Raw genomic sequence first — 22,857 nt, forward strand, 5'->3', positions numbered from 1 at the left:
CTGTCATCAATGTTCTAAAACACTGAAGTCCACATCACATTGGGATATGTTTTCTGAAATAGAATTATCTTCTGTTTCTTTTCTACATTACTGTGATCTCTACTTCTAATTCTCTATTTTCTTAAGCAAAGAAATTTAAGCTATCTCATGAAAATAGGATATTTGGTTTAACAAATGAATTTGTTGCTTAAAAACTCTACTAACAGGGTTTTGGGGTTTTTTTGTGTGTGTATGTGTTTGTTGTTTTAGTTTTCCTATTGCTACAACTACTACTTAATTTTGATTTCGAGATGTTTCTTTTATCTTGCAATCACATTTTATGGTTTTCTTTCCTTTTGTTGAATCTAATGAATCAACTTTTGCAACCATTTTTCCTTTTTTACTCTTGGGTTCTTTATTTCAAACTGAACTTTTTAGTCTACCATTAAGTAGGAAAAATCATTAATACTTTCTTACACTTAGAAAAACAATAATGCTGCTTAATGGTGAAGAGTATGGTCTTTGAACTGAGCTCAAATGCTGACTCCATCATTGTGAGGTCATGAAAATGTTGCTTTATTTCAAGACTTAGTTTTCTTAACTTTAAAATAGTAACAATATTAATGCCTACTTACTAGTGTTGTGAGGGTAATAAATTTACACAGAAAAGGCACAATGCTAAGGGTGATTAGTCTTCTACTTGTTCTCAAATTCACAGGATGTCAAAACATTGGTTAGACAGAATGTGAGGCGATCAAGTACTTATCAACACTTGATTACTGTGTTCTGGAAGAAAAATAGAAGTGTAGATAATATACAGCAAAACATTTCCAAAGCATTTCAACTGAATATTGGAATGTATTGGGTCATTTCACCACCAGTGATTTCAATTCTTCAATTTATATTTCTAAAACACACACTAATAGGCAGGAGTAGAATCTGGACCAAGTAGAAGAGGCCACCCACCTTTTTTTATCCTTATTGTTACGTTGTCTGTGGTGCATTTACAAAGTACATGACATACATAACAAACTGAAAAAGTCAGTAAATACATAAGGTATAGCATATTCTGTCAGCTTGGTCAGAGCAAACTTACCTGTGGGTCTCCCTGATAACAGAGTGAGAAAAATGGCATGAAATAAACTCAAGCCCCAGATCTTACTACTGATAAAAGCACAATGATAGTAATTTTAACTATTGTAGTGATAATTATTCATTAAGTTTCATTCTAATCATTAAGTAGAATTTCTTAACTTTCTAATTAAAATAGAGCCTATAAAGGAGGTCAGCTAAACTAAAAAGTCACATTTTAATCTAGGATTCAAAGAAAACTTCATAAAAGGTAATAGAAATGGTGTCATAGTAGCAAGACGAGGTGCATAATTTACCCAAAGGCACCCATTTTTATAGGAAAGTGGTTTTAGAGAGACTATGACACAAACCAAAAAAGTCAATATTAGGTTTAAAAAGGCAGAAGCTCTCAACTCGCTGGTGATTGTTGTCTTTCCTTCAATGAAGAATAACACTTCAATGCCAGAGTAATGGAAGGGTATTATTGCAAATACCAGGAAATTTAGATGGACTCATTTTCCATTAATAACAACATATAAATTGAAAAAGAGGAGAGTGAACACCTCCTTAATCACCCAAGTTCAATTGTTTATCTAAATAGCTTAAGTCCATACCCCATCCTCAAGGGAATTAGACCAGGTCTCTATGCACAGTTGCCTAATTGGACATTTTGTCCCCACTCCCACCCAGACATTCCTCCTGCTTAAATGCCTGAAAGCATGATTATAGAGAGACTGAGACCTCTGGACCAGGAGTCAGCAGACCTGGATTCTCTTCTCTGCTCTGCCAGAGGGACTTACATCCCCAGTGCCTCAACATCTTCTCCTGGAAAATGACATAGTTGAACTTAGCTGATCTGCTAAGGTAGAATAATGGACACTTCCCCACCTTTGAAATATGTGAAAAGCAGAGTTGATATCAAAAATGTATTTTTATAGCATCTTAAGACACTAAAATTTGGTACCTACCTGTTGAGGAGGGGTGTCACTTAACTTGAAGTATTAAAACAAGAATGCGCAGTCATCTATCTGAAGAGCACTTACTATTGTAGTTGTTTGACTTCAAATAAAACAGAATTTAGTTAATATGTGTAAACGGTATTTCCCTATATTTGAAAAAAAAACTTCAAAATTAAACATTTCCCTAATATTAATTCAGACATTCTTACCTATCATGTTATTAAAATACTGAATAAGGAACTGCACTTCTAAACTTTTGGCACACAAGAAAAACCTCTACATGATAGTTGCACTGTTGTCCGATTATTCTGTAGCTTTTCTATGAAGTAAATAATAAAGATTCCCAAAGTGTGTGCAGGGGAGAAGGAAGACTAGGATATGCCATTTTAAAACTCCTTTTTTTTTTTTTTTTTTTTTTTTTTAAGATTGTACTTATTTGTTCATGAGAGACACAGAGACACAGGCAGAAGGAGAAGCAGGCTCCTCGCAGGGGGCCTCATGCGGGACTCAATCCCCAGACCTGGGATCGCCCTGAGCTGAAGGCAGATGCTCAACTGCTGAGCCACCCTTAAAACTACTATCAAACTAACGCAATGTTAATTATTTTAAAAGTAATGATTTTCTTCTTCTTCTTTTTTTTTTTTTTTTTTTTCAGGCTTCACAGCTCGGTCCGTTTTAACTCCTTTCATTCCAAATCCCAGATACACTCTCTCTCCTTCACTCCTTGCCCATCCCCAGACTTTCCAAACTCCCTCTTCCCCCCAGGAGCGCTCCTTACCCTCTTCCACCTCTTTCCCAGGCCACATCGCCACTACCTGCGCCCTTACCTGTCGGCGCTGAGGGCAGTGAGAGTGAACACGGAAACCCCCACGGAGGTGAGCTGGATGACGGGGATCAGTTTGCAGCCCACCTTCCCGAACATCCACTCGTCAAAGAAGTAGCGCGACGCGTCCACCGGGACGCAGGTGAGCAGCAGCAGCAAGTCCCCGGCGGCCAGGTTAGAGATGAAGATGTTGGGGACGCTCCTCATGGCGCTGGTGGTGATGAAGATCTTCACCAGCATGATGTTGCCCAGCAAGCCCACGGCGATGATGAGCAGGTAGAGGGACGGGATCACGCAGCGGATGGCGAACTTGGCGCCGGTCCCGTCCGAGGCGGGCAGAAAGTCCGGGCCGGACCCCCCCGGAACCCAGCCGCTCTGATTCTCGCCCGCGGCCCCCGAGAGGTTGCAAAGCGCCTTGGGGGGCATGGTCTCCTTCCCAGGAGAGCCCGCTGGGGTTTCATGCGCCCAGGTGCCCTGAAGCGTAACACACACTTGGGCTTAATCAATGTCCCTCTCACAGGGACAGGTTCCCCGCCTGGGGGGGGCTCGTGGTCACACTGCCCCGCATCCCAAAGACGCCCGGGACTTGGTGAGAAGTCTGTCCACGCTCTGGTGCTTCATCTCTGGAAGGGGCACATTGGCGCCTGCTGGCTCCAAATTAAAAAAAAAAAAAAAAAGGAAAAAAAGGCAAAGCAGTTGCGTCTTTGTGCTAATCCTCAGTGGTTTATTTCCTTTACAGCTAGCGGAAAACAGTCCTTTAGTGAACAAAGATTTATCCCTCCGGAATTAATAAAAGTACCTGCTGGACAGTTCCCGGGGAGGCGAGGAAGTGATCCCGTAGCTGCCCAACGAAGCGCAACTGAAACCCTGGGGAACCAACGGAGGGGCGGCTGGCACTTTCTGCAGTTCCTGCTGTCGCGTGTGGAATTGGAGGGGATCTGATTCCTCTCACTCTGCGCCCCTACATAGTTACAGTCTTACCCGCCTCCGAGCGGGAGGAGCCCCAGACAGTTTGCGAACCTCAGAATTTAGGGGCTGGGCTAGGAAGGCCCTGGAACTCTGAATTTAGGAAAGAGAATGAGAGACAAAGGATGGAGTAAATGAATGGAATTCCCTCTTCATTCTTCCTTGACCCATTTTTTTCACCCCAAATATGGAGACTCTTTCCAACAGCTGGCAAATTAGTTTTAAACTTCTTTTTATTGGAATACAGTACGCATAAGGTATGCAATTCTTGAATGTACAGCTTAATCTAACCACCATTCAGAACCTACAATCTAACCACTGTCCCTTGAAATGACTGTCCCTTGAAATGACACTATTTATTCTGCCTTTTGTCATCTAAGATTAGTTTGCTGGTTTTGAGCATCCTATAAATGGAAACTTAAAGTATTTAATCTTGTGTCCGGTTTCTTTCATTCAGCATTATATATGTGAGACCCCTTTGTGATTTTTGTGTGTGGTATTTTTCATTGTCATATAGTATTCCAGTATAAACATACCACTGTATCTTTCCCTTCTAATGTTGATATTTTGAGTCTTGATAGTTTTAGCTAATCTGGCCAATGTCTCCATAAGTATTCTTTGCCTGTCTTCTGGTGTGCATTTGGATAAATTATATATCCAAATATATCATATATCCAGTATATTTTTTAGGTAAGAATGATTGAATATGTTCAATGTTAGCAGAAATAGACAATTTTCCAAAATAAATTCCAACTTTTTTTTCTTTTGGAAACTTGCTGGACAATATCTACTAAGACTGAACATACGAGTGCCTATGGCTGAGCAATGCTAACGTTAAATATAGTCTCAATACATAAATAATGCACTATTTTTTAGTTTCAGGTGTACAATTGCTGATTCAGCAATTCTATACATTACTCAGTGCTCATCATGGTAAGTGTACTCTTTAATCCCCATCACCTGATACACTATTTTAAATAGGGTAGTCCCAAAACCAAAATGACTTTCCAAATTAACACCATCTGAGTTTAATGTAAACTTCTCAGAAGGGCACAATTCTGAAGTTAGTCAAATAACATCTTCATTAGGAAAAATATTAGGCTTGTTCTTGGTTCCTAAGGATAAAATTGCATGATAAAAATAAAATTAGTCAAGAACTACCTATAATGATCAGCATAAGCTGATGAAAAGTGCCAACCTATTTCTAGAATGTAAGCAATGTTTCAAGTATTTCTGACCAATAACAGCATTTAATTACCATAGGCTCATTAGACAAGATAAACATTTGCTCTATAGTCAATTTTATGTTTATTAACTTGATTATAAGTCTGTCCTTAACATATTCTTCTTGATTTCATTATTTAATTTGTTATTAGGTCACAGTTGGCTAAATAAAATAAGTTTGAATATATGTATATAAATCACTTTTATATATAAGATATATAGACAATTAATAGCACATATAAGTTGAGAATGTCTCTAGGAATTTTATCTTCAAAGTTTTTTGAATTTTATCTTTTAACATCCAATCTTATTATGCAAAGTAAATTAACTATGAAAGCAATCTTTTACATTATGAAATCTCCCATTTTCAAATTGCAACTATCCCATTCTAACCTATTTTATATGAAAACATATTTTAGTCTAAATGGTTGTACAAAGAGACACCTGCATGGCTTAGTTTGCCTTTGGTTTAGGTCATAATCTCAGGGTCCTGGTAAGGAGCCCATGTTGGACTCCCTGCCCAGCTGGGAGTCTGCTTCTCCCTCTCTCTGCTCATGCTCTTTCTCTCTCTTTGTATCTCTCAAATAAATAAAGTCTTTAAAAAATAAAAATAAATAAATAAATTGCTGTATGAAAATCTGTATTCTCCTCTGTGTCTGATAATGCTAAGCATTTAGATGAGAAAAATGTTTAGTCTGAACACTGAATTACTAAATGTCCAATTGCCTGGCATTATAGAAATAAGACATCTAGATTATAGAATTTTTGCATTTTAAGTGGATCCATATGTATTTACTCAAAGTCTTAGGTTCATGAGATTGGAGAGCATAATGAATACTTTAATAATAATAGCCTTACTGATTTTTATTAAAATATTATAAAGTTATTATAATTATGTATGTATTACTTAGATATACACCAAATTACGTATAAGTGTATAGCTATTGTCTCATTTGCATAAGATCAACCCATCAGAATAAACATCTGCTGAAGGGATAAATTTTTTTATTATACTCAATGCTCTATGCATTGCATTAGGTTCCTTAGAGTTATATGTTATTTAATATTTATATGTGTTCTATGAGGTACATTTTTGAGTCTTAATTTTACATATGAGATGATCAAAACTCATAGAGGTAAGATAACTTGCTTAATTTCCTAAAAACTTTAGTAAAACTGTATTTTGAAATTTATTCGACTTCAGTCTACTGTATCTCATTGTTCTAGGAGAATAAAATTGCATAAAAAATGTGATTTCTATATATTTGAAAGATACATTTTTAATATTGAAGTATTCAATGTTTATAAAATACATATTATACATTTTATTGCCCTAAGCTGAGCAAAATCTATTCAGAAGTATATTAAACATTCCTTGTTGTTTAAAATTCATGCAAATAAGATGCATTCACAACCAAAAAGAAAAAAGAAAAAAAATTGTCAATGGAAACTAAACCAATAATGATACAGATGATACAATAAATAGATAAGGATATTAAAATTGTAACTTAAAATGTAACGAAACCTTGTACCATGTGTTCAAGAAGGAAGAAGAAAATATTAGCATTAACATAGAGAAATGGTGAATACAAAAAGACATTGAATTTCTACAGAGGAAAAAGCAATGTGATGGGAAACAAATACTATAGGGTTAACTGCAGAAGAGATCAGTGAGCTTGAAATATAGTAACAGAAAATTTTTAAAATATTTATTTATTTATTTATTCATTCATTCATTCATTCATTCATGAGAGAGGTAGAGACATAGGCAGAGAGAAAAGCAGCCTTCTTGCAGGGAGCCTGATGTGGGACTCAATCCCCAGATCCAGGATCATGCCCTGAGCCAAAGGCAGATGCTTAACTGCTAAGCCACCCAGGCATCCCTAGTAATAGAAATTATCCAAAATAGAATACTCAGAGAAAAAGCTGAAGAAAACAACAACAAAAAAAAGAACAGGGTATCAATGCACTGTAGAAAACAGTCAATGGCCTAATCTTTCTGTAATTAGGTCCTTAAAGGACAGAAGAGAAAGAAAAAATTAAAGTAATGGCCTAGCATTTTTTTCAAGTTTGATGAAAGCAAATCCCAGGTAGAAGAAACATGAAGAAAATTCTACCAAGAAGGAAAACTGGAAGCTTTCCCAGTAAGATCGGAAACAAGAAAGGATGTTTTTTTCACTGCTTTTATTACACATTTTACTGGAAGTCCTAGCAATGCAATAGGACAAGAAAAGGACATGAAAGGTATACTGATTAAGAAGAAGGAAATAAAACTGTCATTGTTCCAAAACATGGCATGATTATTTATGTAAACAATCCATAAAATTCAACAGAAAATCTCCTGCAACTAAAAAGTTATTATAGCAAGGTTGCAGGACACGAGGTTAATTTACAAAAGTTAACTGTTTTTTTTTATATACCAGCAATGAATAAGTAGAATTTGAAATTAAAAACAATACCATTTACACTAACACTCCTATAATAAAATACTTGTACAAATCTGAAAAAATATATACAAGATCTATATGAGGAAAACCATAAAACTCTGATAAAAGAAATCACATAAATAAAGGAATAAAATAAATGGAGAGATAATCCATAGTCGTGGATAGAAAGACTTAATATTTTTAAGATATCACATTTTCCCAATTTGACCTACAATGCAATATTAATCAAAATCTTAAGTCTATTTGTGAATATTGACAAAGTTAATCTAAAGTTTATATGGTAAAGCAAAAGACCAGACTACCCAACACAATATTGAAAAAGAATGAAGTCAGGGACACCTAGGTGGCTCAGCAGTTAAGCATCTGCCTTCAGCCCAGGGCGTGATCCTGGAGACCCAGGATCAAGTCCCATGTCGGGCTCCCTGCATGGAGCCTGCTTCTCTCTCTGCCTCTCTCTGTGTGTGTCTCTCATTAATAAATAGATAAATCTTTAAAAAAAATGAAGTCAGAGAACTTACACTATCTGACTTCAAGATTTACTATAGAACTACAGTGATCAGGACAGTATGGTATTGGCAAAAGAATAAACAAATAAATCAATGGGACAGAACAAAGAGTGCAGAAATAGACTCACATAAATACATTCAACTAATCTCTGAAAAGGAAGCAAAGAATACTATGGAGCAAAGATTGTCTTTTAGCAAATGGTGCTAGAAAAAGCATCCACATGCAAAATCATCATCATCATCATCATCATAATAATAATAGAGACACAGACCTTACACTCTACACAAAATTAGACATCAATATAAGTGTAAAACATAACACAATAAATCTCTTATAAGAAACATAGGAGAAAACCTAGATGACCTTGGATGGCAATGGTTTTTTAGATCCATTATTGAAAGCCCAACGCATAAAGGATTGATAAACTTGACTAAATTAAGAGATTGAAATTATATACTTCTGCTCTGCAAAAATACAGTCAAGAAAATGAGAAGACAAGCCACAAACTGGGAAAAAAATATTTCTAAAACATATAGCTGATAAATGACTGTTACTCAAAAATGTAAACATTTAATACTCAACAACAACAACAACAACAAAAAACCATTTAAAAAATAGGCCAAAAATCTGGGCAGCTTACCAAAGAACATGCACAGCTGGCAAATAAGAATATGAAAAGATGTTCAACATCGTTTGTCATTAGGGAATTACAAATTAAAACAATAGTGAGCTTTTCCACCTACTACCCCATCCCCCAGCATCCCCTTCTGATTGTATCCCACTTACTTCCAGCTCTGGGTTCCTGCTAGGTTAGAGTACCATTGACTCTTTCCAGCCATTGTCATGATCATCTACTGGGACCTCATCAGCCATGATGAGCTGGGTTGTGCCTGGAGATGGAGGGGAATATAGCCAGTAAGACACTGATGAGCCACTCATTGCTGAAAATGCCTTTACTGAAGGCCCTAGGGGAAAGGTATCCAACACACAGTCATCCCTGGTGTTGATATTGTCACGAACTATCACTTGTAAGAGACCAAATTCACAAAAGAAGCCTACAAGTAGTACATCAAAGATTGTATGAAATCAATCAAAGGGAAACTTAAAGAACAGTATCAAAAAGAGTAAAATTTTTTATGACAGAGGCTACAGAAAAAAATCAAGCACATGCTTGCTAATTTCAAAAACTACCAATTCTTTCTTGGTAAAAACATGAATCCAGATGACATGGTTTTTATCCTGGACTACCATGAAGATGGTGTGAGCTCATATGTGATTTATTTGAAGGCTGGTTTAGTGTGAAAGAGTATTAATGCATTTGGATGTTTTTAATGTCCCACTTTGGATGTTATCACCTATTGCCATGACTGGCTGCTGCTTTTCATCCACACAGCACCAGAACTTAACAAAGGGACTGTTGTCATCTTGAACTCTTCGTTTATTTTGACCTTGATTTATTGGAGCAGAGTCATTGTTTTTAAGAAAAAAAAAAGTCATGTAGTTGTCAAAAAATAAAAAGCACTTAAATTCAAAACAGCAATGAGATACCAATTCACATCTATTAGAATGGCCAAAATCCAAAATTCTGATAACATCAATGCTAATGAGGAACAACAGTTTTAGAATGTATTAGAACAGCCTTACAACATGCTAATAAGGAACATCAGTAATTCTCATTTATTGCTGCTAGAAGTGCAAAATGATATAGCCACTTTGGAATATAGTTTGGACTTTCTTACAAAACTAGATATATTATTTTCTTAAAATATTTTATTGGGATGCCTGGGTGGCTCAGCAGTTAAGCACCTGTGCTTTTCTAAAAAAAAAAAAAAAAAAAGAAAAGAAAAAATATTTATTTATTCATGAGAGACACAAAGATCCCAGAATCATGCCCTGAGCCAAAGGCAGATGCTCAACCACTGAGCCACCCAGGCATCCCACTATGTTCTTATCATGAAATATATCAGTTATGCTTCTTAGTATTTATTCAAATGAATTGAAGTCTTAATGTCCACACAAAATCCTGTATATGGAAGTTTATAGCAACTTAATTCATAATTGCCAAAACTTGGAAGTAACCAAGATGTCTTTCAGTAAGTAGACATATAAACTTTGGTAAATACAGACAGTGGAATATTATTCAGCATTAAAAAACAAGCTACTAAGCCAGGAAAAGATGTAGAGGAAACTTAAATGCATGTTACAAAGTGAAAGAAACCAGTCTGAAAAGGCTACATATTAAAGGATTCCAATGATATGATATTCTGGAAAACACAGAACTACGGAGACACTAAAAGGATTAGTAGTTGCCAGAGGTCACCTTAGGGAGGTTGCAGAGGAAAAGAGGCAGCGCACAGAGTCTTTTTAGGACAGTGAAACTACTCTGTGTGATATTATAATGGCAGATGCATGCCATTATCCATTTGTCAAAAGCCATAGAAAATACAGGGCCAGGGGAGAACTCTAATGTAAATTATGGACTCTGGGTGATAATGATCTGCCAATATAAGTTTGTTAATTATAACAAAAGTACCAGCCCATGCAGGATGTTGATAGTGAGACTGTTAAATATGAGGGGAGAGGATGTAAAGAAAAATATCTGTAGCTTTCAGTCAAATGTTTTTGTGAACCTAATGCCACTTTAAAAATTGCTCCAAAAGGGGCTCCTGGGTGGCTCAGTTGGTTGTGCATCCGGCCGTGGATTTCAGCGTAGGTTGTGATCTCACAGGCCATGATCTCCAGGATCAGGAGATAGAGCCCACTTGGGGCTCCACTCTCAGCAGGGAGCCTGCTTGAGACTCCGTCTCTCTTCCTCTTCCTCTATCCCTCCTCCCCTACACTCTCACTCTCTCTCTCCAAAATAAAGAAAATAAATATTTTAAAAAATTATTCTAAACCATAAAGTCTTTTTTTTAAAAGACAAATAGGATAAAATCATAGTTAGTTATAAGGTGCTATATTTTACCTAGATATTTATGTCTATTAGAACTCTTTGATAGAATTATCTGTTCTATATTTTAATATCAAAAGGAGTCTTACTTGGGATTGTTTTTTAAATAAAATCTACCTATGGCTTAAAAAAAGAATTGTTCCAAGGTATATCGTAATCAAATCAGCATTCAATAAGAGATTTTGCACAAGGAAAAGGTAAGCTATGAAAACAGAGAGTTCTAAAGTTCTCTGCAAGGGAACTAACTGAATCAGGAAGAGAGTATAAGGAAATTCAGGCTGAAAGGCACTCTTGAAAACAATGAAATAAATGAAAGTAACCCTGACAGTAGTTCAAATTGACTTTGAAAAACCAAAGAATGTCAGTACATTTAATTAGAAAAGACAGTATATGCATATTTCTTCCTTTTTCTTCTTTTAGCTTATTTTAAAAAGCAATTGTATAAACCAATACATATAAAATTTACTGTTGGCCTTATAATATATACAAATATAATAATATTTGACAATTAATGCATAAAGTAGGCAGGTGGGAACAGAACTACATAGGAGTAAGAAAGAGACACTAGACAAATCTTTAAGGACAAATAAAGAGAATCCAGAAGAACAAATGGAAAGAACCAAGAATAGTAAATAGGAAAGTTTTTTTAACAAACAATAAATATATACTTCCTCTTTCTTTCTTTTTCTCCCAGCATCTTTTAAAAGGATTAATTATATATAAAGTAAAAATTATAACAATGTATTGTTGGGCTTGTATCACACATAAACTGGTATTAATTTAGTATAAATCTGAAGTAGATTCTGATAAGATATGTATGATAAGCCCTAGAACAACCACTAAGAAAATAACACAAAACATATAGTAAAAATAAATCTAAAGAATTAATATGTTAAACTAGGAAATATTTATTTTATACAAAAGAAGGCAATAAAAAAGGAACAGAAGAACAAAAAAGATTTGAGACATGCAAAAAACAGAGAAAATTATCACACAAAATCCAACTTTATCAATAATAACATAAAAGGTGAGTGGATTAAACAATTCAAGCAAAAAACAGAGATCAGCAGATTGTATTAAAAAACAAGATCAAGGCCATCTGGCTAGCTTAGTTGTTAAGCATCTGTTTTGGGCTCAGGTCATGATCTCGGGGTCCTAGGATGGAGCCCCACTTTGGGCTCCCTGTCCAGTGGGGAGTCTGCTTCTCCCTCACCCTTGGCCCCTCTCCCTTCACCCCCCTCTCTTGCTTGTGCTCTCTCTCTCTCTCAAATAAATAAATAAAATCTTTAAAAAAGAAAAAAAGATCTAACTCTGTAAGAGATACACACTTTAGATTCAAAGGTAAATGTAGGTTGAAAGGAAAAGAATGGAAAAACAAATACAAACAGCAGCCATGAGAGAGCTGTAGTGCTATGATAGTATCAGACAAAATAGCCTTTAAAACAAAGAGGTTACTAGAGATAAAAGACATTTTTTAATGATAAAAGGGTCAATTCATCAAGAATATTTAACAATTCTAAACACATCTGTACATAATAACCAAATCTCAAGTTACATGAAGCCAATATTGACAGAATTTAAGGGAAAAACTGACAATTCAAGAGTAATAGTCGGAGATATTAATATTTCAGTTTCAATAATGACTAGAACAACTAGACAAAGGGGCAACAAGTAACGAGACTTAACACTATAAACCAACTAGACCTAACAGACATCATTAGAACAATCTACTCAGCAACTGAAAAAGACATATTCTTCTCAAGTACATGTGAAACATTCTCCATGGAACACTTGGGTGGCTCAATGGTTGAGTGTCTGCCTTTGGCTCAGGTCATGATCCCAGGGTCCTGGGATCCAGCCCTGCATCGGGCTTCCCGCAGAGAGCCTCCTTCTCCCTCTGCCTATGTCTCTTACTCTCTGTGTCTCTCATGAATAAATAAATAAAATATTTTTAAAAAGAAAAAGAAACACCCTCCAGGATAGATCATAAGCTAGGCCATAAAACAATCTTCGATGAATGTAAAATTATTAAAATCATTAAAAACATTAAAAGCATTAAAATGTTTTTTTGACCACAATGGAATAAAGTTATAAATCAATAATGAGAAATTTAGGATATTCACAAATATAGGGAAATTAAACAACATATTCCTTAGTATCTAATGTGTCAAATAAGAAACCACAATGGAAATTAGAAAATATTTTAGGATGAAAATATTGATATAACAAACCAAAATTACAAGAATGCAATCAAATCAGTTTTTAGAAAGAAATTTATAGCTCTAAACACCTATATTAAAAAGGAAGAAAAATCTTAATTTAATATCCTAATCTTTCATCTTAAAGCAAGAAAAGAACAACTGAATCAAGCAGATGGAAAGAAATCATAAAAATTAAAGCAGACATCAATGCAATAGAAAATAGAAAAATGAGAACAAAAATAAAAAACAGTAAAACTTCATTCTTTGAAGAGATCAAAAAAAACTTGATAACACTTTAGCTAGACTGACCAAGAACAAGAGAGAAGACTCAAATTGCTAAAATCAAGTACGAAAGAAGGGCTTCATTTTTGTACCTTTCAGACACCATCAAGGAAGTGTCAAGATGATACACAGAACAGAATTTATAAATCATATATCTAATAAAGTACATTTATCTAGAAGTAAAGACAACTCAATATAGAAATGTACAAAAGATCTAAATAAATCCAAGGAAAATATATAAATCCAAAGAGATCTCCAAAGAAGATATAAATGGCTAATCAGCACATGAAAAGAAGCTCAATATTAATAGCCACTGGGGAAATGCAAATCAAAGAAGATAAGATAAGATACCTCTTTGTATCTACTACATAGCTATAATCAAAAAGTCAGACAAAAACAAATGTTGGCAAGGCTGTGGAGAAATCCAAATGCTTATACGTTGCTAGTAGAAATGAAAAATGAGACAGCCTTAGTGGAAAACAATCAGGCTGTTCCTCAAAAGGGTACAAAAAGAAGTACCATATTACCAAGCAATCTACTCCTAAGTGTTCAACAAAATCATATATTACACAAAACCTTTATGATCACAGTATTATTCATAATAGCCAAAATGTGGAAACAAATGTCCCTCAACTGATAAATGGGTAAATAAAATATAATATATCCATATAATGGAGTATTGTTTGGTATTAAAAAGGAATCAAGCACTGATAAATGTCACAGGATGGATGAGCCTTGATAATATTACCCTAAGTGCAGAAGCCAATCACAAAAGACCATATACTATATAAGTCCACTTACATGAAATGAAGTGTACAAAATTTATGTGAAATATCCAGAATGGGCAAATCTATAAGAACAGAAAATACTTTAGTGGTTGCCTAGGACTGAGGAGTAGAGGAAGGGGGCTGGAAGAAGATGTGGGGAAATGTTAGCAGGTATCAGTTTGTTTTGAGGGCGACAAGATATTTTCAAATTGTGGTGATGGTTACACAACTGTGAATGTATTAATACTTTAATTGTACACTGTAAATGAATGAATTATATGGTGCGAATATATATCAATAAAGGTACTAACAGGAAGAAGACTAAAGAAGAGGAAAAAGTAGAAGAGTTGACTCTATCTTATCATGTTTAATGCTTAACCATGAATAGAAAATCTATGGACCCTGTAAATTATGGAAGTTTCTAAAGTGAGTACGTAGTTCACATCAATCTTCATGACAACTTTGCTCCTATGGATGGATCAAAATAAGTCACATTCAATTAGGAAACTTGTGGGGACAGGAAATATATTAATTTTTTCTCAGATAATCCTGCTAAGAAGTTGATTGGCTATTCCAGCAGCTTCCTCCCATTGGAAAACCATTTAAAATGATCAAAGATCTGTACCTATGCACAAAATGTTTGAATTCACTGATGCATGGCCTTCGGTTTACATCACTGGGTACAACAAAAACTGGTACCTGGGAAGAGGTCATCTCTGTGGAGAAAAGTCAGTGAATACAAGAGTCATAATCTCTGATTTGTTGATAAAAATCAAAGTTAAATACTTTTCTTAAGGAGAAGAAAACAATGCTCTGGCTATATAATAATGTGATTTCTATGAGTTTCCAATCATTAACGTTACTTATAAAAAAAATAACTCAATTGTCCCTTATGTAGTAGTCTCTTAAACCTTAGTTATGTAAAGGGAAGTTTTTTGAAGTAGTTTTATGCATTGCTAGTTTCAAGTAGGATTCACAAAAATGTGAAATTGATCACTTTATTCAAATTAAAACATAAAATTGGGATGATATTGGTTTTTATTGGAAGAAAATTGAACTTTGAAAAACTGAGGATACCAGAAATGTCAATGCCCATATAAGTCCACTAGAAATGTGACTTCAGAGAACACGCATTAAGTACATTCTTAGTAAACTCCGCTGAATTCCCCATTTAAAATGCAACTCTTTCTTTCTTGGTGAGATACCTCTCAAATAACTTGCTCAGAAGCCACCAAGGCACTTCTTAATACATGAGCAGATGTTATTTGTGTAGCTTAATTGTTAAATTGACAAAATAAGCAAATACTTCCATTCTTTCTAATTAAGTAACATTCCCTTATCCCAAAAAATTCATTTTCATTTTCATTTAATGCCACAGTCTACTAACATTCATTCTGAATGTTTAGTAGAACCACAAAACAAAAGAAAATTTTCACTTTGGAACACTTGGCCTAAATGTTGATCTGGTAAATAATCTGCTAGGTATCCCTCAAAGATAAATGGGATTATAATTTCCATGGGAGTTAGTAGTTCCTAAGAATCTCTTTTGATTTCCATATTTTGTCCTTAAAGGAATAACCACTATGTGATTCACTCCCCTCCCTCTTCCAGCATATGAATGGAAGTTCATACAGGTAAATGGCCAGGCTTAGTTTTCAAGTGAAAGAAGGTACTCTGGTTTTTTTTAAATATTATGAAGTAAGCAAAAAAGAATAAACATTAACTTCAGACTCAATATAAAGTAGGAACTGAATAAATCTCTAAAATCATTCCATGTGGCATTAGCACTCGGAGAAACAATGCGAGCAGATTGTCCTTACCCCCAACAAACTTATTAATACACTACTAAATCTCTGGCTGTAGGAGTTGGCGATTCAATATTTTGTGTCTCATTAGCGCCACCTGCTGAGTACTGCTCACATTTCGTAAAATGTAGTCACAAATCAACTGCTTGTACGCGAAAAGAACAAAATCAAAATAACAAAAGAATGACAATAGAATTATTATATCTCCAGCATTTTCTTTTCATCTGTGCTACTTGAGAATAGGTGCAATAACCAGAGCAGTCTCAGATCAGAAAAAAGAATTGGCTTTACATTTTATTTATATAAATATGATACTTAATTTTATTAATACAGGCTTTACCTTGGCAAAAGCAAATGTTATTAAGCCATAGCTGCCTTACCCATGTCATGAATTTATAATACAAATTATATAAAATAATTCGTGCAAAAAATCTTTGCAAACCACAGAACATTAAAAATGTGAAACACTCTATACAATTTAATCCATAATGGAATGGTATTTTCAGTTTTATTTTAATTTTTTTCAAAAATTTTTAAAATGCCATAGCTGAATTTATGATCCAAGCTAGGCTACTACTTTAGGTTCCATTTATTTAAGCATTTGAAAAGTTAAATATTTCAATTCCCGGGAAAGAGATTTCCTACATTTGATGGTTTGGAACCCCTTTCTTATATCTTGTCATTTATTAAAAAAAAAAAAAAAAAAAAGTAAAGGGATTAGTCTTATAGCTCAGTCGTATTTATTTTTCAGTTCTGAAAATGCATTGAATCTCACACAGTAAACATGCATAAGAAGATTTTATTAACCAAAATGGAGTTGGTAATTCAAACTTGTGATTTTGCTGAGTTGTGAAGTGCATGAAGTTATCTGATACCTAAGACTGTAGTTATCAACTACATTGACTTTTGATGGCTGTTGAGTTTTATGAAACAGAATGATTTCATTTAAGAAAAGTTCCTCTCACAAACTTTAGTTCTTTCACCATCTACCTATGGATCATGTCTGAAGTAATAAAATAATAATAGTAAACAAAACAATATAAAGTCGCAATTAATAAAATAGAAATGAAATAATTCCATATATCTGATTAAATGTATTCATTACACTCATTTTTTTCAACTGTATACATAGTACAGGTAAGACACCAGGATTGAAGAATCAACAAATACTTATTTTGCTTATTTTCTTATCCACAGTATCCATTTATATTACAAGCAGCTTACTGAATTTGGAAGCATCTAATATCTGCAAACATTCAGGTATTTGTCATTTTTACCTGAATGTTTCCTTTTCACATGGAGGCTTCCATATTTTATAAATATAAACATAGCTGAAATACTGAAGTCACTTACACTCTCCAAATGCAAATATATGAATGTTTAACAGATAGATACCTTCCTTTGGCACAATTCCCTCCTCCATTCACATCTTCCTGGCTATCCCTCCAGATCCCCCAGAGGTTTCTCAGCATAAAGAGCCCAATTATGAAGTAGGAAAAGTTCCACTCAAAACCGATACACGCAGTTACAAAGTGCTCTGGAGAGGTTAAAAGACTGATATGAATTTGGTCCATGGAATATAACCTGCAGCAATATTGCCAGAGAAGACAAGAATTTGAATGAGCCTCCATTGGAAAAATAAATTACTTTGTCGCCTTGAAGGCAATCTCCATGGGTCAAGGCTAAGGCCTTTTTCTTCAGTGTTGTATGGAGAATCATCTCTATTGCTGTTTTTTTTCCAGATAACTAGGTGGTTTTGACATTTTTGTGGTCAGTAATCTGATATTTTTTCACAAATTGTCTTTTTGAAAATGGAAAGTGTTCTCATTAGTTGAGTGGGAATGTTTGATCATACTAACAAATGTCTTTCTCAAAATGTATCATAACTTTAAACAAGGTCAGTGTATTAATAAGACTACTACCTTCCTCATATTTATTTTGTGTCTCTGGTCTTATATTTCCATATGTATCCAGATAATGTCAACAGCAGGAGAAAATAACATCTTAGTTCAAGAAATATAATCTTGTTAATATTTATTTAAGAGATACTGATCTGATAATGATCATCAGTAAACATTTCAGTCAAAAAACCAAAAATGCATTTGTGTCTACAAATGTATTTAATTTCCATACCTGAAACTTTAATTCAAGGAGAAAAACAGACCATCCCTGAAACTAAGGATGATGGTAGCATAAAACATAATAATTATAAAGGTCATGACAATTTACTGATTAAGGTTTATATGCCAAATATCCAGCTAGACAATCTACATTCATTATCTTATATATTATTATTAGCAATAATATGAATTTCATACTATTATCACCACTTTCCAGGCAAGAAAACTAAATCTAGAGAGGTAAAATAATATATCCAAGGTCAAACAGCTAGATAATGACAAAAAAACTGAACTGAAATCTGGCAAGTAGCTACGTCTGCAAGGATTAAAAGGTAGTTTTTCCTAATTCACTTAGAGTCATAGTCTGCTCACCATTTTTTGTGCCTATGGCACCCTCTGTCCAAATGGAATGGGTTGGGATGCCTGGGTGGCTCAGCGGTTTGGCACCTTCCTTTGGCCCAGAGCATGATCCTGGAGTCCGGGGATCGAGTCCCACTTGGGGCTCCCTGCATGGAGTCTGTTTCTCCCTCTGCCTGTGTCTCTGCCTCTTTCTCTCTCCCTCTCTCTCTGTCTCTAGTGAATAAATAAATAAAATCTTTAAAAAAATGGAATGGGTTTTCTAATTTGTCCAAAGATGTCAAGTGGCCTAGTTTTAGCCCTGTACATTGCCAAATGTTTTGAAAATTCAGAGAGAAGAATTGTTGATAGTTCAGTTGATCAGGGATGGATTCATAGATATAAGAAATTTAAATTTAGCCCCCAAATGGGTAGGATTTTAGTGAGGAAAGTAAACAGTATGGTGGGAAAATAAAAGCATTTTTGGAAAATGCAATAGGTCTACACACGGAAAAGGAATAAGACACATTTGAGGTATAGGAGATGGTCTAGAATGGCTAAAGTAGATTTTTCTAGAATGGGAGAACAGATTGAAAAAGGCCAACTTGAGAATACTCAAAATACTAAATTAAGATGTGTAATCTATGATCATTAAAATTTGGAGAGTAAAGATGACTTTGGGAGGAAGCAACCAAACCGTATATTGAGCAATTATCCTGGCAGTGGGTGTAGAAGCGTTTGAGCCAGTAATATGGCAATTAGAAGACAGTCTCAAACTATTAATACCAGACCTGAACTACACTAGTAGAAGTAAAGGAACAGGAGAGAAGAGATAATCAATCACTAGAAATGCATCATTGTTCTTTGTTCCTATGAACACTTTATTTTTTAAGTTCTTAGTTCTAATATTTTTCATGTAGGCATTAAGTTAAAACACTGAGCTCTTTCGGAATTTGACATGGGGTAATGGTTGTGAAAAATTATCCAAAGACCTTGAATTGTGATTTCACAGAAATGTTAATCAGAGAAATAACTTTAATACCCATTGCTCTCTGTAATCTCTTAATCTTACAAAAAACACACTTACCCAAACACATATCTATATCTACACAAAAATATAACTTCAGCCTACATTTACTATAAGAAGCTGTACATAGAATATTTGGCTCCAAGGGGGCGTGAAAAGTTATTAAAATCTTGTTTAGGGCAGCCCGGGTGGCTCAGCAGTTAGGCGCTGCCTTCAGCCTAGGGCGTGATCCTGGAGACCCCCATGTCAGGCTCCCTGCATGGAGCCTGCTTCTCCCTCTGCCTGTGTCTCTGCCTCTCTCTCTCTCTCTCTTTGTGTGTCTCTCATGAATAAATAAAAAAATAAAATCTTTAAAAAATAAACTCTTGTTTGGATACAGAGAACAAGGATTTCTTTATTTAGAAGATTTTATAAAGGACTCAAGGATAAATTACTGGAACCTTATATCCACTAACAGTCTTGAAACCCTAATAGGTTGTTGATGCTCTTGAGTTCTGACAAATCAGCAATCAATGGAAGGTCTCTATAGCACATCTGTGATATAATTCAATTCCAAATTGCTCTGTCTACGAACTCCAGGGAATTTACCCCAGCAGGATCCTGATTTTTCACAAGATCTTTTTGTGTTATTTGATAACTGATGAGCAATTTTTCACTGGGTATTACGGAGACATTCTTTTATTTTCTTATCCACTTAAGTTTCTATTCATCATTCAGTATTACATATTTTTAACAGACCTGTTGGCACAAAATCATCTTTCAGCTTATTGTTACTGGAAATTTTAACTGCTGCTACCCAAATAACTCCATAATTATCTTTGTTCTTTTTTTAATCTTTGTTCTTAACATAATTGCTTTTAATAAATTAATTTCTAAGATTATCATGATTAATATTACTAGAAACCTGTCACCTCACCCAAAATAGGTTAAATAATACCATAATAGTTTTACAGATAAAAAGTGCTATTAGAAAGTTGCAGCACAAAACTCATCTTAAACTATTTGTGTCTCAATAACAAACAATAAAAAATAGGATTGGTTTCCATTCACTGGAGTGTCCAAAAGTGCTTATGATGACAAGTTCACTAGATATTCATAGGATCTTTTGACACAGGTTGAAAAGTTTATACCCCTTACATATAAAGCTGGAAAAAATGCCTCCATCTGAAACTACCAGAAAATATGTAAATGGTTTTAGTTCATATGACACATAAAACTCAAATAATTATAGTCAGTAGCATATTAATAAAGTCATCTCACATATGTTTTCATATTTTACTAGCTCCAGTACATTTCCATCCCAAGATCTATATTAACATTTTATTTTATTTTTTTTAAAGATTTTATTTATTTATTCATGATAGTCACACAGAGAGAGACAGAGAGGCAGAGACACAGGCAGAGGGAGAAGCAGGCTCCATGCACCGGGAGCCCGATGTGGGATTCGATCTCAGGTCTCCAGGATCACGCCCCGGGCCAAAGGCAGGCGCCAAACCGCTGCGCCACCCAGGGATCCCTATATTAACATTTTAAAGATAAATTACCACATTCCAATACTTGATAAGTAGGAATTCATAGAAAAGTGGCCATTAATTTTTTTATAAAAAGGAGCAAAGGTGGTTTATATATGAGGTGTTCAAAACAGAGAAAGGTTTTAATCAGCTTTCAAAAGCTAAATTTGTCTCAAGCTCATTATTATTCAAAGCAATGAATTTTCCCTGGTAACATGTCACAGAGGGAATAAGGAATGGAAAGTCTAATGAAAGCCCAGCAATTTAGCACAGGGTTTAAATTCAGTAATCTGGAATTTGTGCACATAAGACTAAATATATGCACTAAAGTTTGATTCTATAAGCATTTCAGAAATTAAAGGAATCTATGTATTTCAAAAATACAAAATATGATTCAACATATATTAAAATTAAGCAGCAGTTAGAGTACACTACCTTATCAAACATAGAAGAATTATTTATTTTTCCCAAACTAAAGCTTATGACAGAAGTATTTACAATCTCTCAATATGTCCAACACTGAAAAATTATAACAAATTGATGACTTATGGATCTTATATTGATGAAAATTAGAGTGAAATCAGGGATAAACACCAACACAAAGTACTACTAAGCCTGAGCTTTCTGAGTTTGATTCTACAGCAAACAATTTTACAAAAACCATTTGCTGTCAGATATGTACCTCCCTACAGACACCTGGTTCACAAAAAAAAAATTTTTTAAAACTTGGAATGCACAAATTTAAAAATTCAGTATTTTTCAGAAAGATGAAAATAACCCTTCAACCAATAAATCTAAAACATCTAGTTACAGCGCTATAATGCTCACTAACTCTTTTAGCATTTAAATAATTTGAAATAGGGCAGCCAGGTGCTCAGTGGTTTAGCGCTACTTTCAGCCCAGGACATGATCCTGGAGACCCGGGATCGAGTCCCATATCGGGCTCCCTGCATTGAGCCTGCCTCTGCCTGTGTCTCTGCCTCTCTCTTTCTCTGTGTCTCTCATGAATAAATAAATGAAATCTTAAAAAAAAAATTTGAAATAACATGAAAACTTGAACACGTTGAAAGGTTATGCTAAAACACTCATATTTGTAGACCTCACCAAGTTATTACTAAGAATATTAATCATCTGTACATAATCAATCTTGATGCCAAAGTTTTTCATCTGATAATGGCAATTTGTGGTAAGTTCAGATAAGAGCCCTCCAAAATCGTGTTTGTAAGATGCAGGTTGTTTCATAATGAAGAATCTATTCATTGATAAATTACCATAATATATCTTCAGGTTTATCCAGGAATCGCTCTTGGGAGAAATTCCTATATCTAAAGATCTTTGGGGATATAATGACTATTTAAAAAGTGTCAGGGGGCCTAGAAGCTTTTGGGAAGTTGATGTGAATTTGATGACCAAGAAATAGTCCATCTTCTGGCACATCTGAAGGACAAACACCAAGGCTGCCTAAAGGTAATTTTTTTTTTTTTTTAAACATCAGACCAGTTGGTCTAACTACTGTCTTCCTTTCTACATTTTCTCAGTATACTTCCTTCCTCTTTAAGATCAGGTGCATCAGGTGTACTCAGGAGTGCACATTCAGTTTAAAAGGATAAAACATTTCCACATTCATGTGGGTGGCAGATTATTATAGTGAAGAACCCCAGGGAAGAAAGGCATAGGAAACCATCAGAGCAGTCATACAATAATCCTTGCCCTCAGTGCTCTCAATTCAGAAGCCTATGTCAGGTCTCAGAGAGCACCAGAGCAATGAGTTTTCTGCATTGAGAACACAACATCCACTCATTTGTGTGTGTTTCACACTCGTGTTCCCCAAGTGTCTTAGACTGGGTTCCATAGAGACAAATTCTGAGATGACAACGTGTAT

The 22,857-nt window shown here is 34.8% G+C and overlaps 1 protein-coding gene and 1 long non-coding RNA gene across 6 annotated transcripts in view; one reads left to right on the forward strand and one right to left on the reverse strand.

The window, feature by feature from the left end:
* NMBR (neuromedin B receptor) overlaps nucleotides 1-22,857 on the reverse strand; it is an 85,255-nt gene that overhangs the window by 14,152 nt on the left and 48,246 nt on the right. For 2 of the 5 annotated variants that reach the window (XM_072825804.1, XM_072825793.1), the window contains 2 exons: nucleotides 14,802-14,892; nucleotides 2,837-3,891 (listed from right to left, as the gene is read on the reverse strand). In XM_072825804.1, coding sequence (XP_072681905.1) covers nucleotides 2,837-3,258 — 422 coding nt within the window. In that variant the 5' untranslated portion in view covers nucleotides 3,259-3,891; nucleotides 14,802-14,892. Of the gene's footprint in view, nucleotides 1-2,018; nucleotides 2,110-2,836; nucleotides 3,892-8,762; nucleotides 8,869-14,801; nucleotides 14,893-22,857 lie in introns of those variants that run through there. The other 3 variants (XM_072825823.1, XM_072825833.1, XM_072825813.1) reach the window with 3 other exon arrangements.
* LOC140633388 (uncharacterized) lies at nucleotides 3,513-22,436 on the forward strand. The gene is made up of 3 exons (XR_012030991.1): nucleotides 3,513-4,055; nucleotides 4,675-4,731; nucleotides 22,263-22,436. It is a non-coding gene; the product is annotated as an uncharacterized lncRNA (long non-coding RNA).

The sequence above is a fragment of the Canis lupus genome, chromosome 1 (assembly GCF_048164855.1).
Source record: "Canis lupus baileyi chromosome 1, mCanLup2.hap1, whole genome shotgun sequence".
Lineage (NCBI taxonomy): Eukaryota > Metazoa > Chordata > Mammalia > Carnivora > Canidae > Canis > Canis lupus.